Source organism: Schistocerca americana, chromosome 7 (genome assembly GCF_021461395.2).
Source record: "Schistocerca americana isolate TAMUIC-IGC-003095 chromosome 7, iqSchAmer2.1, whole genome shotgun sequence".
Taxonomy (NCBI): Eukaryota; Metazoa; Arthropoda; class Insecta; order Orthoptera; family Acrididae; genus Schistocerca; species Schistocerca americana.
The window spans coordinates 232,223,877-232,245,649 of NC_060125.1; the positions used below are offsets into that span (position 1 = coordinate 232,223,877).

The window sequence follows — 21,773 nt, forward strand, 5'->3', positions numbered from 1 at the left end:
GCTGCATCACAGACAGGAGCGCCTGCGACGATGTACTCAACGATGAACCTGGGTGCACGAATGGCAAAACGTCATTTTTTCGGATGAATCCAGGTTCTGTTTACAGCATCATGATGGTCGCATCCGTGTTTGGCGACATCGCGATGAACGCATATTGGAAGCGTGTATTCGTCATCGCCATACTGGCATATCACCCTGTGTGATGGTATGGGGTGCCACTGGTTACACGTCTCGGTCACCTCTTGTTCGCATTGACGGCACTGAACAGTGGACGTTACATTTCAGATGTGTTACGACCCGTGGCTCTACCCTTCATTCGATCCCTGTGAAACCCTACAGTTCAGCAGGAGAATGCACGACCGCATGTTGCAGGTGCTGTACGGGCCATTCTGGATACAGAAAATGTTCGACTGCTGCCCTGGCCAGCACATTCTCCAGATCTCTCACCAATTGAAAACGTCTAGTCAATGGTGGCCGAGCAACTGGCTCGTCACAATACGCCAGTCACTACTCTTGATGAACTATGGTATTGTGTTGAAGCTGCATGGGCAGCTGTACCTGTACACGCCATCCAAGCTCTGTTTGACTCAATGCCCAGGTGTATCAAGGCCGTTATTACAGCCAGAGGTGGTTGTTCTGAGTACTGATTTCTCAGGATCTATGTTCCCAAATTGCATGAAAATGTAATCACATGTCAGTTTTAGTATAATATATTTGTCCAATGAATGCCCGTTTATCATATGAATTTTTTCTTGGTGTAGCAATTTTAATGGCCAGTAGTGTATTTTCAAGGGGGGTATGTGTCTGTGCAAAAACTAGCCATCACATAACCCCAAATCTGCAGTAATAACAGTGGCTCCCATTTGAAAATAAAAAGTTGCCACCCCGTGGGGGGAGGCCAGTTTTAGCACAGACCGATATCCCCTTTGAAAATGTTAACTTTTCATTTGGAAAATTTTTTTGTGCAGTGCTTATTTTTCAAGAAATTTAATTATTCTCATTAAAACACACACACTGTATAGGTAGAAGAAACTTTCTGTTAATGCCGGCAGTATATTGTTTCATTTCTTCTGCAAAACTACAAGGTGGGGATGTTATAACTCTGTGATTAAGGCATCAGCAAGCTCTTTGTGGGTCCACTCAAATCCATTCACCTACTGCAATGTGCATGAACCTCGTGTTGTATAATGCAATAGCAATGTGCTTTGTACAACTATATAATCTGTAACATATGCTAATCCATATTTTGTCCTGCTGCACTTGATAATGGAATCCAAGTGTAAACAACTTTCGTTGAATTGTCTGAGTAAATGACTTCATTTACGGATTCCATAGTCTGTGACTATTGCTTCAGGCAAAGTTTGTCAATTTTGACTTAACCGAGGGCAATTTCAGTTCCCACGCTTGAATGCTTTTGACGAACATTGTTGACGCTACGGTTTCATGACTCCTTGGATAGGTGGTTGTGCTCGTTAAACTTTCGGTCACGTAGAAAGCAGCCTGGTGCCATAGCCAGCTCCATGAATTTAAGCTACACAGGTGGCCATTCGGGGAGCATTTGGCTATAATGCCATTGCTGCTTGAGCTGTGCTATCACTGCCAAGAAAATGCCCCAAACAGTCATGAGAAGTTTGCAGGTTTAACACAATTTTTGATGCGAGATGAGTTGTGTGAGGATTTCCGCTGTCTTTAGAGTATGCTTTTACGTTATACTAGACGGAACCTCCTCTTTAACTGTCCTCCTGTAAAGCTACTTTTACTATGAAGAAGAAGAGACTAAGTACTATGAAGCCAATCTGGTTTATTGGCCAACTAAAAGTCAAATTCAATTTACAACTCAGCTCACAACTTCGTTATTTAACAAGAACATCTCGTCTAATAGATTTCTCAGAGTCTTCTCTTTTCTTTGCTCTACTTTCTTAGATATGTATTAACAAAAACTATGGAACTCCGTTGGGGAGGAGCTCCAAGGTATGGTGCACGGTGCTGTAGAGTCTGAGTGACTACTTTTGATGATTGAATCTCCACAGAAATGTGTCTTTCTCTGCCACACGATGCCCCAGGAGCACCTCAGACATAAAAATCCAACAATAACAAACTCAGAATTGTCTCAACACCTCAACTAACAACAATAGTAAAGCTGATTAAACTTAGCTTAATGCCAGTTACGAAGCATTACTAGATTATACTAACTGTTAAGCTTACAGATGTTTCATAAAACCCCTGTAATTTTTGCCAATGTCTCTGCATCCTTATAGCTTCCTTCTAGAAAGCATTTTGTGTTATTTTTTTACGTAGTTATATTTCATTTTGCATTTTTACTGTGAGATACAACTTTTATAGCAATACAAATGAGGAGCAGTTCCTTGTCTAGAACATGTAACAATTCTTTTTTGCAGTCACTCTGCCCTATTATAGGAAAGAAAGAGTGATATCAATGAGAAGGAGAGAGAATGTAAGGATATGCCACTGCTTGTGTATTGATCTGGAATAAAGTGCAGATAGTTTTTTTAGATATTTTCATAAGTCAGAAAAATTATTCAACTAATGGAAGGTGACTTTGAGGAGTGAGAAATGATTGGTTAAAAATCAGTGACACACACGCATTCAATTTTCACTGCATTACATGAATCATTTCAGCAACATTCTTATGCTCAATGTCACCAGTATCACACAATTTATACTTTTCAACTCTTCTAAACGTTTTCTGATTGCATGTGTCTGCTGCAAGCAGTACACACTGACTGTGGCATTTAAACCTTTCTCTTGATAATGCTAGCTGTTCATTTTGGTGGCAGCCAACTATCAGATGCATAACATTTCTGGACTGCCATAAGCTGCAGCATTAGTCTGCTTTCTGTCTGACCAATCCTGAAAAGCTGACTCATACTGTGTGTGTGTGTGTGTGTGTGTGTGTGTGTGTGTGTGTGTGTGTGAATTAAGTAGTACATGTAGCTGTTATTGTACTTTCCGTCTCCATCAAACTTGAGTACCGTTGCTGAGAAGAAGCTCACTAGTAAAATCATAATAAAAAATTAAGTATCATTGCATTTGAAGCACACCACTAATGCTCAGTGGTCTATCATTGGAGAGTTACTCTTGTAAGTTTTCAAGAAGTGTTATTAAGCATTCATTTTTAAAGAAAATTAGTCAAGATATGAATGAAGACTTTCAGGCCATAGTCCACTTCAGTGACTGTATCATGTTACAGGATAACACAATTGGAGTGGGTTAAATCAGTTGGCTTATCACCACAAATACCAAACTTTAGTTTGTACTGGTTAATGTAGAAGAATTCTGTGGAAAGTAGTACTGCTTACTTATTTATTTCCTGGTTATCCCTAATGTGTCAGTGGTTCATCTTGATTGCAGTGAGTGTGTGGGTGCTTATTGTGAGGTGCATTGAGCTGCTTGGTAAGTATATCTGATCTACTGTCCATTAATTTCTACCAACCTGAACAATCTGAGTTCATGATTATTCCCACAGTTAATAGCAGCCGCCTTTTTTGCTACTTTGACAGCTTCTCTCATCCTCTTAGTGGCAGTAAGTGGCTGTCTAGTTAAAATGTGTTTTTGTGTTAAACTGCCCACCACCTCTCAACTTAGTACAGCATGCAGCTTGGCAAAAGAAAAAAAAAGGGGGGGGCAGTGGTGTAATATAATGGCAGGTGTTGCAGATTAGTACAATTTAACCTCTCATATTTTGCCAGGCAGTCACATACTCCCAAGACAAAGATCAGAGATGCTGTTATGCTTGCAAAACAGACAGCCAATGTGAACTGTGACAAGAGTGATAAGAGTCTAGTCATCCTCACTGCAAGTAATTGGAAGCCAATGACTTTCCTTGTAGAGGTGTCCCATTGTATGGCACAGTAAGCACCACACCAGTAGGTAGAGGAAGTAATGAGAGTGTACAGGTACCAGCAGGATTTATATAAGCAGCAGTAAGTTGTGCTTGCAGCTTACTTTGAACTTGTAAATGTTTAGCAGTAGAAATTAAAATCAAAAGCTTCCAACAATAATCACACAGTCTGCTTTCCTATATATTCTGCCATTTGAGAGCTTGAGTCATAGGGGGCCCAGTAGCATGTTTTCAGCTACATCTACTACTCACAAGCAGTCATCCTAACGAGGGCTGCCTGTAACAGTAGCTGAAACACCGGCAGTTTTATTTATGTTATAATGTGCTTGCATACAACAAAGAACTTTGTTTAAATTAGTTAGTCCACTTTTCAGATGTATAAATTAGCAAGTACTGTGATTTACACACTCCCTTATATTATTCATTGTAAAGCAAACTATGGCAGTAAATGACGGTTATATGGTTTAAAGGAGGTTGAAAATCGGTAGATGTCAGTTTACCTTTTACACAGTCATGAATTATGATATCTGTGATACTATTTTGTGTGTTCATGACTTAGCTAATATCATTACACGCAGTGATCTCCAGTTTAAATTCCATCCTTCATGGTTATTTAGGACACTTAATATGAATTTAATGCAAGCTTAGGTTGGTGAAGCTAGAATGTCAAGTCCCTCACGTGTTTTAAATACTGTGCAATTCTAATGGAACTTTGGAATGATATAGAAGTTTATTGAGATAACTTGCAGAATCAATAGTTATGTCATTTTATAACAACCAACCCCAAATTTCACATAAAAGTGTCAAGGGTAATTGTGGTTCAATATGACTACCTTTTTTGATGCGGCAAACATCTCACTGGTAATCAGTTTCTTCCCAAACTCATTGTAGCAAATCGGGCATAACTCGCACAATGGCTGCATAGATTTGATTTCTTGGGCCAGCTAAATTGTTTGCTTGGTGATAAACATACACACTGTCCTTAATTAAACCCCCAAAGAAAGAAATCCAATGGTGTCAAGTCTGGAGAGCAAGGTGGCTATGTGACTGGCCATTCAAGGCTAAGCCACTGAACTTGGAAGCAATTGTGGAGGAAAAATTGGACTTCTGTGAGAAAATGAGGTGGTGCACCATCTTTGGTAGTAAACCATCGATTTGTGGAATTACACTAGACTCTTACTAAACCACCCATTCCTCGCACATATGGATGCCGGATTAGCGGAAGTACTGGATTTTTTAGAGTGTCTAAAATTTAGTGTAAACATATAGAGATTGTACTTGATCAAATCAACAGATACATTCATTTTTACAGAAAACGTAATCCTTGAGGGTGTACATGCGTATTAGTATCACTCAACATTCACTACGGAAAATGTCCCAAACATGATGATACGCTACGGCCTTACAAGCATTTCATAGGTCCTGCCATTTCTGATTGTTGCATAAGGTCTCCGGCTTCAGCACGAGTAGTCTGAGATATCCTCATGTTCTCTCCTCGTATGTCCTCTTCTTCATCAGTTTCTTCATAACTTTCCTGTGAGCTTATGATTACCTCTATTCTGTTGAAGTTTGGTCATAAATAGTTGTTCATCCCACAATGTTGCCAGCAACAATGATTTTCTGCGAAGAACCTCAGTTCAGTTTACATCAAATTTCTAGTTCCTGCTTGAGGTCTAGCATAACGTGTTTCCCTTTATAAGCCATGATAATGGTCCTTAAGGAAAGCCTCAATTTCAAAGTGTACGGGAATGTTGAATTAACTAACAACATTGTTGCAGACGAAATTTCATTATTGTATGCATCCTTTCAGGTTGAATGACTAGAAGTGGGAAGTGTGCCAGATCACTGTGAGGCAGGACTACTGAGGGCCGTATTAGTGAGATTTTAGTGTAAAAGGTTTTCAAGCATTCCAAAACCCATATTAAGCACGCTCCTCACCAGTGAAAGTAACCATTTTAACTGTGCAACTCCTGGTGGTGAAATGGGGCACTGATTCACTATGTGAATCAAACTTGAGGTGTTTTGCTACGAAATGATACATCTACCTATTGTTTTATCCGAATACATTTTTATTTCATTCCAAAGTTGTAAAGTCCTTTTTGAATCGCCCTGTATTATTATAATTAAGTTTGCTACCTTTTTATTGTCCTGTCCATATTCTTTTATTATTGTGTCTTTGTTTCATATTATTTATGTTTCTGATAGTCTCTTCCTTCTGTTCTCACAAAATGTTGTTAATCCACAAGGAAGATTACTCACAGCAGCCTCAGACATTTATGTCAACAGTGGGTAAAAAGAGGAAAAAATTGCAGCAGAAACTCTACAAAGACAAAAAGTAGTCATTGCATAAAGGCCTCAGTAAAATCCACCAAAATAAACACTGTGAAAAATGTTCAACACTCAGAAAGAGTATCCTGAATGAATCCTGACTTCAATGCAATGTAGAATAATGCGTTATCAGTAAGTGGTTAACATCGGAGAGAAACTGAGTATATGTAGGCCCAGAGTGCCCTCTCACACATGAGTGGAAAAGCTCAAGTTTTGCCTCTCTCAGGCAATGAATGCTCATAAAAGTGCAAACGTGAGGAAGTGTCAGTGCATCTCATCTGTGTCAAAAGGTGTAGTACAAGCATGTGGCCAAGTTGAATTGGGGACGAATGATGGGTCACCAGGGAATGGATTTAATATGCTGTGAAATTTCAGTTTGTGTAGGATGTACCATAAATGCACATGTATGTAGTGATGTTATAGTACTGAATGGGGCAGTATGACAACAGCCCTTGATGAGCACTGTTTTATTAACAGAGCTGTAACAGATGGTGCTGCTTCATTCACTGTGTTTGGTGGATGCAGGAACGCTGGAAACGAAGTGAACTTGTCTGCAACAGCAGTTCAGTACTGTGCATTAGAGGGAATATGCCAGTCCTGTGGCTTTCATTATGCAGAAACCACTAATGCTTCAGACTCTAAGATGCACCTAAACACCATTATTGATGAGCTGAGTGGCGTAAAATCAATTTGTACGCGCCATCCCACTTCATCCTATCTTGCAATGATGTCTGCATACATATTAAGAGCTAGTGATGACTGTTAACCTGACATCTTGCAATGCTCAGTGCCATAGAAAACCATTTGCAAGTGTCATCGATTGTGACACCTTCAGTCATAATGTGAGATCTCATTACCCACATGTCAAGAAAAATATGAAAAGCTGTTATTGCATCGCGGAAGTCTTAATAGTTCAATGTACTGCCACTTGTCTTTTCATACATCTTTAAGATCCAAATCATTCTTATTAATTGCCCAGGCCTTACATCATATTGTGAGCTTATCCTGTACTTGATTTTCTATTTCTCCTGATAGCCGTACATCCTTATCATTTAATGAGATATTCTTATGTTTTTCCCATGAGTGAGTGTTGTGGCCAGTAAAGGACAAGTAATTTGTAGATACTGTAATAGTTATTGGAGAGAGATCTACTGCAAGTGTCATTGTGGTAGAAGAATGTGCCTTGTGAATAGTTACATTTTAACATCTCAAATGCAATTCAGTGTTCTTGCAGGAATGGTTAAATCCTGCTACGATTGAAAATTTCCATTTGGTTGCACTCTGAGCTGTAGTTTGAGATTAGAGGACTTTATACTTCCACACATACAATTCTGTGTACATCATTTTCACATTTTTCCGTACTAGACAACGTTCTGTACTGGAAGCCTTTATCAAGGCTTGAATGAAGGAATGAAGGGCAATTCAGTTGTCTTAATAGTGTGCAAAAATGGAAATAACAGCTAGATGGTACATGCAGAAGCACTGTATTAATGTTTCATTTTTCAACTTATATTATTCTTAACATGTAAAATAAATACTGCTGCAGCATAAGGTCAGAATTGAATGATACGTTTAGCACCTATACTTATTGTGAAACAGCTGCAAATCCTAATTATGTAGATGTCGATTTGTTTTTTACATTCACTGTATATTCTTTGGTTATGTGGTCACAAGTGGAATTCATCCACGAGATGATTTATTCTATTGATTTATTGTCGGTGCTTTCCTACATACACTACTAAGTTCCCTTGCCAATGTTATTACGAGGTGCATTCAAGTTCTAAGACCTCCGATTTTTTTTCTAATTAACTACTCACCTGAAATCGATGAAACTGGCGTTACTTCTCTACGAAATCGCCCAGCAGACGTACAGATTTTTCACAACGCTGACGCCATGATTCCATGGTGGCGGCCAAGGCTTCTTTAGGAGTCTGTTTTGACCACTGGAAAATTGCTGAGGCAATAGCAGCACAGCTGGTGAATGTGTGGCCACGGAGAGTGTCTTTCGTTGTTGGAAAAAGCCAAAAGTCACTAGGAGCCAGTTCAGGTGAGTAGGGAGCATGAGGAATCACTTCAAAGTTGTTATTACGAAGAAACTGTTGCGTAACGTTAGCTCTATGTGTAGGTGCGTTGTCTTGGTAAAACAGCACACGCGCAGCCCTTCCCGGACGTTTTTGTTGCAGTGCAGGAAGGAATTTGTTCTTCAAAACATTTTCGTAGGATGCACCTTTTACCGTAGTGCCCTTTGGAACGGAATGGGTAAGGATTATGCCCTCGCTGTCCCAGAACGTGGACACCATCATTTTTTCAGCACTGGCGGTTACCCGAAATTTTTTTGGTGGCGGTGAATCTGTGTGCTTCCATTGAGCTGACTGGCGCTTTGTTTCTGGATTGAAAAATGGCATCCACGTCTCATCCATTGTCACAACCGACGAAAAGAAAGTCCCATTCATGCTGTCGTTGCGCGTCAACATTGCTTGGCAACATGCCACACGGGCAGCCATGTGGTCGTCCGTCAGCATTCGTGGCACCCACCTGGATGACACTTTTTGCATTTTCAGGTCGTCATGCAGGATTGTGTGCACAGAACCCACAGAAATGCCAACTCTGGAGGCGATCTGTTCAACAGGCATTCGGCGATCTCCCAAAACAGTTCTCTCCACTTTCTCGATCATGTCGTCAGACTGGCTTGTGCGAGCCCAAGGTTGTTTCGGTTTGTTGTCACACGATGTTCTGCCTTCATTAAACTGTCGCACCCACAAATGCACTTTCGACACATCCATAACTCTATCACCACATGTCTCCTTCAACTGTCGATGAATTTCAATAGGTTTCACATCACGCAAATTCAGAAAACGAATGATTGCATGCTGTTCAAGTAAGGAAAACGTCGCCATTTTAAGTATTTAAAACAGTTCTCATTCTCGCCGCTGGCGGTAAAATTCCATTTGCCGTGCGGTGCTGCCATCTCTGGGACGTATTGACAATGAACGCGGCCTCATTTTAAAACAATGCGCATGTGTCTATCTCTTTCCAGTCCGGAGAAAAATAATCGGAGGCCTTAGAACTTGAATGCACCTCGTACTTAACAAGTACATCATAGGGCTTGTCAGACTAGATGATGGAAGCAGAAACCAAGTGCTTCATTGGGGTAATTTTTATATTGGCGCTATTTGTGACTTGTGTAGAAGCTGCTGTTATTACAATCCGCAGAGGCTAATGGGATACAGCAGCATGTCATATTCCTTCAGTTGCTCTGTTCATTTCTAAGTGTTATAGATCATCAGTTGAATTGCATTCTTCAGTATACTTCATGTTAATGCATTGTTGAACTATTTCTCTCTTTTGTTTCTCCTTCTTGATTGTATCTTCTTAGAGAGTACATGATTTTCACCGAACTGACAAGTTCTGCTCTTCTCGTTTTGTTGTTGTACCACTCTTGGTTTCTTATTGCTTGAGCCTTCTGTTACACGTTTGCTCCCTTACACATTTGTTTGTATAGACAATTGCATTGAAATGTAGCAGAAGGTATTTATTTGCATGTATGAGAAACATGTATTTTAAATTCACATGCTCACTTATTATATAAGTGATTCTAATATTTTCTTTTCTGCTTACAAGTTTGATAATTGTCTTATGACAACTCTGAATAAGAGTTTATTAAAAATAGTGACACACAACTATTGAGGCAAAACACAGCAAACATCGGAGGTGTTAAAAATTTTTTTAATTGTCTTCCCTCTCCTCCTCTGAAAACTAGATGTCAAGCAGACTTTGGTAACCTTAAAGTACTGTTTTGCTTATTGCCCTTGCCAGAAGACTTTTCATGTTGCTATTTGAAATGAGCTGTTGTGGTAATTTTTTGTGTTATGTGAAAGCCAGATACTGAAAAATATGTTTGTGTTGCAAATAATAATAATAAGTATATTAATTTGGAGAACTCAGTAGAAGTGTAACAATGGCAACATATACAGATAATTTTTATGAGATATACGAACAATGTTACAAAATCAGCCCACAGAAAAGATACCAGTGTTGTTGTTGTTGTTATTATTGTGGTCTTCAGTCCTGAGACTGGTTTGATGCAGCTCTCCATGCTAATCTATCCTGTGCAAGCTTCTTCATCTCCCAGTACTTACTGCAACCTACATCCTTCTGAATCTGCTTAGTGTATTCATCTCTTGGTCTCCCTCTACGATTTTTACCCTCCACACTGCCCTCCAGTGTTCTTATACCATCCATATTTAATGATTTACAAGTAGAATAATATAGCTACTCTCTAATCTGTATTTTCGACTAATCAATACTTCTTAAAATTACATTAATTTTTAAATTATAGTGAAATTATCAAACTGTCTGGTTTTGAAATGGAACAGTTTATAACTGAAAAAATTTTGGTGGTGATTGTGGTATGCTTTGCATTAAAGTGAGGAGAGGCAGTGCTTGTAATAGGGTGGATTCAGGTTCAAGCCTTTGTTTGTTCACACTACTTTAAGGTTTCGTTCAATTTAGTAAACACCTTCGCATAGCTCAAAAATTGCTCATACAGCCAATCTTCTGTAGTAATTGATCATTAAACAAATTTAAGGAAAAATGTGTCAATGCTGTGTCATCTAACATGTTCTTTTTTTCTGTCATGCTATCACAAAAAATCTGAATACAGATTTTCAAGAGCATTGACATCTGAAACACTTGTCAAATCTTCTTTCATACTTAAAGGCTTTGCTTTTTAAGCAAATTTTCACAGATTATTCATAGCTCACATGTTGTTGTTGAGAAATTAAAGTAAAAAGAATCAATTAATAATTGCTTGTTATTGAATTCTTCAAGAGATTGACTCATTTTTAGTTATGGATTTCTGTATTAGGTTCAGCATTAACACTGGCTTCCACAGTCATATCAGATCTCTCTCTCTCCAGCTACTGCATTGCAGTTGCAAGATAATATACAGTGGAGACTCAGTTACACGAATTCGCAATCATCCAGATTGTCAACTGCAAGCAAGTATCTTTGTAGTCTAGTCCATGCACGTACAGATATGTCACGCTGGGAGTATACACCCCGCATGATCTCTGCACTTCGCGTTTTATTTTTGTTTGAATTAGTCAGTTGCTAATTGCTATGCCGCTGTGCCGTGTCGCATCTGTGCGTGAATACGTCCAAATGCCAGAGAGTGGTGTTATCAGTTAAAGTAAACGTTAAAGGTTGATCAAAAAAGGAGAAACTGGCTGTAAGTTAGCTGATAAGTATGCTGCAGGTATTTCTATAATAAGCAATATTAAGATGAACACTGATTCAGTTTTGAAGTGCACCTGCAAACTAAATGGGGAAGACAAGAGTAAATGTTGAAAAACAATGAAGAAACCAGAACAATTGGGAGAAACTTTGTATTGTTTTTTTTACAAAAACAACAAGTGTCAGGTCCTTTGCTCTGTGAAAATGCATTCGTTACAGGTAAGTAAAAAAATTGGTGGTGGTGGTGATTCATTTGTGGCAAGTAACAGGTGGTTGAACAGGTTTAAAGCTCGTTGTGGAGTTCATGAATTGTAAATATGAGGTGAAAAAACTGTCAGATGATGTAGATACAGCAAATTCTTTTACAGGTGGCTTTAAAAAAGCAATGGAAGAATATGACTACGACATAGTCTTTGTTTACAATGCAGATGAAACTGGTTTAAATTGGAAATCCTTGCCATAAATATACGAGGGGTGTTCACCAAATAGCGCAAGACTTTTTTGTTGTTGTTGTAAAAATGTGGAATGTGTTGTGGGATGTTACCTTTTCAGTGCCTATAGTTTCATGAAGTTCTGATAGGTAGTGGCGCTATACATAGCCTTCAAAATTGCACCTTTAAAGAACGTGCATTCCAAGCACAGAGCTTTAACTGAGTTTCTTTTGGCGTAAAACCAGAGAATTACAGTTATTCATAGGCACTTGCAGTGTGTCTGCAGAGACCTGGCAGTGAACAAATGCATAGGGAGTTATTTGGCAAGGTGTCTTGTCGTCATTGCAACAAGGTCGCACATACATGTCTGACCTCCTGTGTGCCGCTCGGCCACAGTCAGCTGAGACTCCTGCAGTGTTGAAACATATGGACACATTCATTTGAGGTGATCGATATATCTCAATCAGACACCTCACTGCTCGACTGGATGTCTCTCTTCGTAGGGCTGACTCACTCGTCTACCAGTTTGGGTACTCAAATGTAAGTGCCTGCTAAGTTTGTCGCCACCTAACAGGAGACCATAAAGAGCGACAAAGAACCATCTGTGCTGAACTGCTTGCATGTTACGAGGATGATTGTGACAATATTTTGTCAAACATTGTCAGAGGTAATGAGACATGGGTTCACCACTTCTCCTAAGGAAAAATTCAAAACCTCACCCTCAGCTGAGGAAGTCACGGCAAGGTCTTCTGGCGCTCTGAAGGGATTATTCTATTTCATGTCCTCCCTCGTGGTGCGACAGTCAACTGTGAAGTGTATTGTGCTACATTCAGGAAACTGAATAAACAACTTCATTGTGTTCATTGTCACAAATATACAAACGAACTTCTACTTCTCCGTAACAAAGCAATGCCTCACACATGTCAGAGCACCTGAGAGGAGCTCACAAAAACTTCATTGAACTGTTCTTCCCCATCCACTCTGCGCCCCAGATCTCAGACCTTCCGACTTATGTCTGTTTGCACCAATGAAGGATGCATTCTGTGGGAAGCAGTACATGGATGATGGGGAGGTTATTGATGCAGAAAGACATTGGCTTTTGGCTTTAACACCACCCAGTAGAATGGTACCATGCAGGCATACAGGCCCTCCCAGTAACGTGTCATTGCATTGAGTTGAGATTGTGGTGGAAAACAGGGTTTTGTAGCCAAAAGAATGGGGAATAATATGATATATTGGACTCTTGAATAAAGGCAACCTGCTTACAGAAAAAGTGTTATGTTACTAATTGAACACCCTTGTATTTAGCTTCGCGGCGATAGAGTTCAGCTTCGGGATATAAAACTAATTAAGAACAAGTAACAGTATTAGTTTATGCAGGTGCTACTGGGCCACACAAAATACATTTGCTCCCCATCGTAAAATCTAAAAACCCCAAATGCTTCAAAAAATATCAGGGTTCCCTTAATTTATAAAAATGAAAAAAGCATGTGAATGAACATCAAAATATTCATTGATTAGTATGACAGCATTTTAATCCCTGAAGTAAAAAAAATTCAAAACAAAAATCAGTAAACAGGGAAAACTCATACTTTATTGGATATTGCACCAACCCATCCTTACAACCAATGGATCAAAATGTTATTGAAACATGAAAATGACTTTATAGAAAATAACAACACAGAAGTCGTTTTGCCATTTTTAAAGCAAATGGATTTAAAGGAGTGTTGTTACATGGTTTTAGATGCGTGGGGTTTGGTGGAAGGGACTCTGAACAAAGCTTGGAGCAGAATACTAAAATGGGAGCATGAAAAGTCAATAACAAGTATGGATGATTCTGCTTTGGAGGATATAAATATGAAAGGAAGGAGGATATAAATATGAAAGGAATTTGATGCTGATGATATTGAAGAGTGGTTCACTTGTGACAGTAATGCTCAAAGTTTTTAGATCATCAAAATTGTTGCACACATATTGCTGGGAAACAAACAACAGGAAACAGAAGTAAATGTAGATCCAGAAAATGTTGCAGGACCATCTCATGCAGAGGCATTTCAAGCCCAGCAGCTTTCAAATGATTCGAAAAACAAACAGAATGTAACTCCGACAGTTTACTACGGTTAAAATTAATTTGTGATGTAGCAGCAGTGGAGAGAGAAATTTTTCACATCCGATGACAGTTATCCAGGAATTTAAACAAAATTAAACTACAGTGACTGTCCTATGTGACTTCACAGGTACTTCATGATTAAGATTGAAGTATTCAAATAATATTAAGAAAATTTGTATGCATGTACAAAAATGTGTGTGTAATCTCTTAATAAATGTTGAATTTTGTTGATTTTAAGTTAAATTTCATTTTGAATACGTTATGTAGTAACCCTAGAATGATAACCAAATGACAACGTACCTGAAAGATAACTGTAAGTGGAGAATGTGGGTTGTTTTTCTAGAGTTAGTAATACAAAAATCTATTTTGTTCATACATTCAGATACCTGGATTTTCGATTATGTGAACTACTTATGACAACATTTAGTCCAGTTAATTGAGTCTCCGCTGTATAGTATTGTTGCAAGTTTCAGGTCTTTGATTGTGCTAATTGAGCTCCATATGAAAGACTTTCATTTGAAGAGGCTGCAATGTTACAAATTAATTGGTAATAAATTTATAAGTGAGGCAATTCTTTAAATGTAATGCAATTTATTTTTCTCATCCTACTCCCAACCCCCAAACATTTCCTTTTCTTACTTGTGCTTTAGCACTTCCATGTTGAAATGTCCTTTAGGTACCATCCTATAATGTGCTTGTAAGTGTGAGAGACATAACTACTGTACACATGTTTCTTGTTCAGCTTTTATTCCTTATATATTTTATGGTGAATGGAAGTAGTTGTCTCAAAATTTTAGAATGAGTATAGAAGAATTGTTAATTGTGCATCAGCCTAAACTAGAGAAACCTATTTTACTCTTTTAACTTGCTCTCCTTTCATTTCAATTGTGTCATAAATTTATTGACAGTGTAGTTGTTTAGTTATCAATGGATCACTCTCTATTGATATGACACACACAGCAGATTAACTTAAAAATTATATTTGGACTGTCGGTCCAAAACTAGTAATTTGTCAATATTTGCTTTATTTACACAGCTACCACATCATAATAGTCCAAACTAAAGTGTACATGACCAATCTAGTTGCATCTGTGCTAAAGTTGGCAGGAGTAACTGGCCTAATTATTTCCATGACTAATGTCTTCAGGAGATAGACCTCTAAAAGATGAAAGCTTAGTGGCTGCGTGTCAGGCATGAAATCCAACGGGTTTGGGAGTTCAATCCTCAGCCATGCATAGAATTTTTTCCTGTCAATTATCACTTCTTTCTTTCTAACAGTAATCTGTTAAGAGTAATGCCAAGCTGCACTGTTGTACAGAGTGCACATTAAACTTTCAATTCAACCTATAACTCACTGGGTAAATTGATTCAAATGCCTGAGGAAAGCAGGGGCATACCACTTCCAATCACACCATGCCTTATAAATCTCTGTAGTGTATTACGGTTGATGACAGTTTTACTTTAAAAGAAAAGTTGTTATATTTCATGCTTGTGCTCATGTTTGCACAAAAAAATGTCTAATTCACTTTTTTCCTTGACCTACTTCACCATATGTTTATAAAACAAATTGCGCATGACAAAAATGTTTGTAAAATATCATGAGTGTGAGAGCTTAATTTCTCTGAGGCTTAAATGAAGTTTTTAATACATCATGCAACCTCCTAGGTCTTACAAAACTCTTATTGATCTTGTAATATCACAGATGGGAAAATTAAAAGCTATCCATACAGAATTAATTTAAGAAAAGGCAACATTAATAAACTTGGTTAGTCTGTTTTAATGGTAATGACAGATGCTTTGCCATTTCCTTAGAGGTACTGTTAGTTATTTAATTGTCACAAAATAAACATTTTTTGGTAAATCATAATGTGAGTTAATGTTAAATATATTAATATGAGTGAACCAACCTATTTTAATTCAACATTGTGTTCGTTGTGAAACTACTAATGCTACCAACAGTTACACAATTATAGGCAAAAAGATTGCCCGGACTGAATAATGTAGAATTCAAGAACAGAGCTTTGTGCATGCCAAGTTCAGAAGCACCAGTGTTCACAACTCTAGCAGTCTGTGGAGCTTCAGCATGGTGTGTACATCATCAAATAGAAGCACTGTAATAGTTAGGATACAGTATATGTTGACATTCATTGCAGTTTAACTCATCGTATCATTTTATTTGAAAATCATTATTCAAGCTTGTAGAAACGGTTAAAATAGAAGAACTCCACATCAGGAGAATTACTGTGACAACGAGCATTTCAGGTCTGTTTCAATGACTGAGTGGATAGGCTGTCGGTTTTGCGAACATAAAGGATGACTGTATAAATCTAACTGGAGTCAGTTGATATAAACACACCTGTGCAGGTGATATTTTAAACCTTATTTCCCTACAAATTGTGCAGTTTTAGGCTTTTTTAGGTTTCACATTCTTTCAAAAGATTCCATTTTATAATAATCTAATCTTTAAACAAAGGGACAAATAGCCATAATAAAAATATTGAAAATGGATATATTTATTTATAATTTTTTCAACCACCACCTGGTGTGTGTATAGTTTTCAACTAAGAAAAATGTATCAGCTGATTGGCATATTTTTTGGAGTCCTCATGCTTGGATTACACGAGCAAGTGGATGTGCCTTCCAGTATCTGTTGTTTCCAATTTAATATTCATTCTTCAGCTATGTTAGGCATATTCAACTGGCGTATTTTTCGTAGTCCTCGTGTGCAGTTTACACGTGAGTGAATGTGCCTTCCAGTATCTGTTGTTTCCAGTTTAATATTTGTTCTTCAACTGTGTTAGATTTTTTTCAGCCATTACACTAAAAAGAAGGGATTGGCAGCTCCTTGGTAGTGTGTTAGCTTACTGTTCTGGTAGCTGTAGTATGTATCAAATCAAATCTCACTGCATCTCTCTCTCTCTCTCTCTCTCTCTCTCTCTCTCTCTCTCTCTCTCTCTCTCTCTCTCTCTCTCTCTCTTTTTTTTTTTTTTTTTTTTTTTTTTTTTTTTTTTTTTTTTTTTTTTTTTTTTAAAAAATCACATTGCTAATGTTTTGTGCTCTGTTTTGCTTTTTGTGTAATTATATTTTCTCTGGGTTTTTTCCCCGCTATTCTTTTCAGTAAATAACTAATTATAGTTTGTGAATTTGATCTCTGAAAATAATCTTCCTTGGAAGGTAATATTTATCTGATCTCCCATAACAATAAAAAATAATATCCTTGGAGAATGATACTCATCAGACCTCCCATAAAAATACAAATAATCTTCCTCAGAGGGTGATATTCGTGAGACCCTCCTAAAAAATAGAAATAATATAATGGCAAGTAGATTTGTATTTTGAAATTAATATTGTTGGCCTAATAACTATGTAGTCCTTATACAGAAAAATGAAGAGTAGGCTACATATAACTTAAGTACTTTTTCCTCATGCCGTTGGCAGTAAGAACAGCTGGGATCCTTCAGGCATGAATTGACAAGTTCATGGAAACAATCCTCTTCCACGGCAGTTCCCTCCCGTGAAGGATGAACTAAATCCCATAGGACACTCACAGTTCCCAGAGGAGGGTCTGGCCAATTGTCCTTCAGAGTCTTCTTAAGTTGAGCCTGTACATGCTCTGTGGGATTGAGATCGGGTGACTTTGGAGGCCATGGAAGGCATTGAATTGTACTCTCTCTACTTTGAAACCAGCTCTGAATCCTAATGCTAGTGTGTGATGGATGATTATCATGTGGGTGAGACATCCTTTTGGGTACCAAAAGTCAAGTTTCCTTTTGGGTACCAAAAGTCAAGTTCCAGGGATGATTACATTTTCAAGGAAATGTACATAGCATGCTGAATTGGACTTGCCTTGGACATGTTCTAAAGTGCCAGCTCCCATGTAAGATATATAGCCCTAATATTTCACACTTATGCGTGTGTTTCTAGCATGTATGGCCGTGAAGCATACACCATATCATTACTTATCTGAGCGCCAAACAAAAGCAGAACCTCTGCTCATGAACTCAATTGTGCACTCATTGGAGAAAATGACTTTCCTCCAATCGACATCTTCTGAGGAACTCACAATTGGTAGTCTGTGTATGGCTTGTTCTTCAGACAATGGTTCTTTGATAAGAGCACGATGGGACCTGATTCTGTGGTCCATTAATCTTCTGAGAACAGTTCTCAAAGAGTCTGGGAAATGTGAAGCTCTCCTTAGGTCCCGGAGAAATGACAAACGAACACTCTGGGCTGCCCTGATGATTTCTTCATCTTGTCTCTGTGTAGAGACTCGTGGTCTTCCAGGTATTGGACATCTCACTACCTCATCGTTATCTTTAAAGCATCTAATCCATCCCCTTGCTGTGGAAGCATCAACACCATAATGATGTTCAACCTCAGATGCATTAATACTGTTTTCAAAGATAGGAATTATTTTGCAGCGAAAACTCACATCTGCCATTTTGAAGCAGACATATGATGTATGCCAGTCAGCTGATAGGTTTCTCTTACTGAAAACTATAGAGACACCAGGTGGTGATCAAAGTAATTACAGATAAATACATCCATTTTCAATATTTTTACTATGACCGTTTGTGTGATTGTTTAAATATTAGATTATTATAAAATGGAATCTTTTGAAAGATACTCGAATGCTCATCCTTCACATTCGTAAATCGCCAGCCTATCCACTCAGCCATTGAAACAGATCTGAAACGCTCGTCCTTATAGTAATTGTACTGATGTGGGGTTCATATATTTTAAAAGTTCCTATGTGCTCGAATAATGATTTTCAAAAGAAATGATACAATCAGTTAAATTACAATGAATCTCAAAATATACTGTATCAGAACTATTATATTGCTTCTATTTGATGATGTAAACACCAATCTGAAACTCCACACACTGCTGGAGTTCTGAACACTGGCACTTCTGAACTTGGGTGTGCACAATGCTCTGTTCTTGGACTCTTCAGGCCGGGCAATCTTTTTGCCTCTAATCAGTTATAGACGTGTGGTGAAAGTATCATTCTTGCAAATAATGGTGTTGACCATACATTAAGTTGCCATTTCATGTAGATTTTTTGCAGTGTATCATATTTTTGCCACTCAGTAGATAAAAGTCATTTATTTACTTTATTCCTTCATATATGTTATACACCATCATTTAATGATGGGGTTCTGTTTAAGAAGGGTAGGTTTTTGGACAGTTATATACACAACTGTGGCATTGATACATTTCTATTACTACATCACTGTCTTTTGGGATACTCTGGGCAAACAATTTGTTTGTAGAAGCTTTCAGTAGCACAATATTTGTAAAATCTACCTCTACTAACGGTGTTGTACTGTGTAGCATGCACTCTTTTATAGCACTGCTTAATTTATATCATCTGTCTGTGGGTTGGTCCGTTTTTAAACTTCCTTCTTTTCATATGCATCTGTGTATAGTAGTAATTTCTTTTATTTAGTGTTCCTCAATGCCACCAGCTGTGTTTCAGGCTGTGCTTATAATCAATTTCTTCCTATTTTTTGGATGAGTTAGTTCACTAGACAGTTATCCATATTGAATGGACATCTGTTTCAAAATAGCTAGATAGTTAAATGCATGTTCAAATTAAATTATATTGGTGTTGTCTTGTGTGTGACCTGCTCATATAGCTTAACATGCAGTGTGCTAGCTTGCGAGACTAGGAGGTGAGCCACATATGGAACAAACCCACATGGTGAGTTAATGACAGTTGGTCTGCTACACTGGTCAGCATGAGTGTTGTTTTTATAGTTTTCCAACCTTGTTTAGGCAAATGCTGGGCTGGTCTACAATCTCTGCCTCAGAAAATACGCTAACATTTAAAATACAATAACACACACAACAAAGTTTTCACACCGATATGGTGCTAATGACTACTCATTTTAGTTAATTGACGATGGTGGTGACGGGAAAGGTATCTGGCCATAAAACTAGAATAAAAGTAAATATCCCAAATCTTTTATAGTAGACTCGGTATGACAGGATCAACACTGGGAAAGTGTTGTATGGTGAATGTTTCACAGCTTCATCATGTTACCTAGTCACAGACATACAATGTATTTTGATTATTTCTCTGTTGAACTATTCTTATTTTACTGTAAGTTTGAAGAACAAGCATAATACATAACTTTGGTGTGTGTGTGTGTGTGTGTGTGTGTGTGTGTGTGTGTGTGTGTGTGTGTGTGTGTGGACGTGTTTTGTTGGATAATAATAATAATAATAATACTTGTTTCTAAGTACCTTAGTGTGGATGCTGAAGATCATGATCTTGAATATCCGATACTCTTCCATCATCATCATCTGATACAAATATTTCACTAAATGATTATCAGCTTGATATATTACTTCATTTTGTATTTGGCTAGTAATAATTATTTCATATACTCGTATTTAGTAAGAAGAGGGAAAATAGTGACAACATTTGATTTATTAGAATGTTCATGAATGTTGGCACACTCATTTGCTGCATAAGGTTTTGTCTGTGTGTGTGTGTGTGTGTGTGTGTGTGTGTGTGTGTGTGTGTGTGTGTGTGTTTGTTTGTTTGTTTGTTTGTTTGTTTGTGTTTGTTTGTTTGCTTTGCGTATCTTTTTCTTTCCTTAGCCTTTCCAATGCTTCCATGTTTCATTTCAAGTAACATCCCTACCCTGTGGTCACATTTCTGTATCCACAGAGTTCAAAACATGAAGAGCGGAAACAGCAGTTGTTACTCGAGCAGATGGCCCTGGAGAAAGCGGAAAAGAAAGAAAGGAGCTCAAAATCAAAAGAAAAGGGCACCCGTGATAAGTCAACCACTGATGAAGAAAAAGAACTCAGAAAGGAACGGAAGCTTGGTCGCAAAAGGGTAAGTAGTAATTCATTTTTTAATTCAAAATTTAAAAAAACGTTAACTTTTCATTTATGTTTCATTCTGCTTTATAAAAGAGTTCAATAAATACACAAGTTATGTTAATCAGAACCATACTTCGATATTGCATGGTTTGATAGAGCACTAGATACACTGGATGAGTCAAGGATTTTCACATAAACCTTAACGTTTCAAATGTATCTTGGATGCAGTTTGTAAATTCCTACTTACATTCAGCAATGTGAACTCTGTACATCATCATTGTTTTGTAATTTTCCATTTGGTTTCCATATTGGATTCCTTAGAAACACTGGAACACGTGAGGCAATACTGACCTTACGACTTATCTTAGAAGAAAGATTAAGGAAAGGCAAACCTACGTTTCTAGCATTTGTAGACTTAGAGAAAGCTTTTGACAATGTTGACTGGAATACTCTCTTTCAAATTCTAAAGGTGGCAGGGGTAAAATACAGGGAGCGAAAGGCTATTTACAATTTGTACAGAAACCAGATGGCAGTTATAAGAGTCGAGGGACATGAAAGGGAAGCAGTGATTGGGAAGGGAGTAAGACAGGGTTGTAGCCTCTCCCCGATGTTGTTCAATCTGTATATTGAGCAAGCAGTAAAGGAAACAAAAGAAAAATTCGGAGTAGGTATTAAAATTCATGGAGAAGAAATAAAAACTTTGAGGTTCGCCGATGACATTGTAATTCTGTCAGAGACAGCAAAGGACTTGGAAGAGCAGTTGAATGGAATGGACAGTGTCTTGAAAGGAGGATATAAGATGAACATCAACAAAAGCAAAACAAGGATAATGGAATGTAGTCTAATTAAGTCGGGTGATGCTGAGGGAATTAGATTAGGAAATGAGGCACTTAAAGTAGTAAAGGAGTTTTGCTATTTGGGGAGCAAAATAACTGATGATGGTCGAAGTAGAGAGGATATAAAATTTAGG

The 21,773-nt window shown here is 37.9% G+C and overlaps 1 protein-coding gene across 3 annotated transcripts in view; it reads left to right on the forward strand.

Annotated features, from left to right (window-relative positions):
- The window catches only part of LOC124622378 (THO complex subunit 2), a 312,497-nt gene that overhangs the window by 263,221 nt on the left and 27,503 nt on the right, over positions 1-21,773 (forward strand). For all 3 annotated transcript variants that reach the window (XM_047148064.1, XM_047148066.1, XM_047148065.1), the window contains exon 28: positions 20,646-20,816. In XM_047148064.1, coding sequence (XP_047004020.1) covers positions 20,646-20,816 — 171 coding nt within the window. The remainder of the gene's footprint in view (positions 1-20,645; positions 20,817-21,773) is intronic.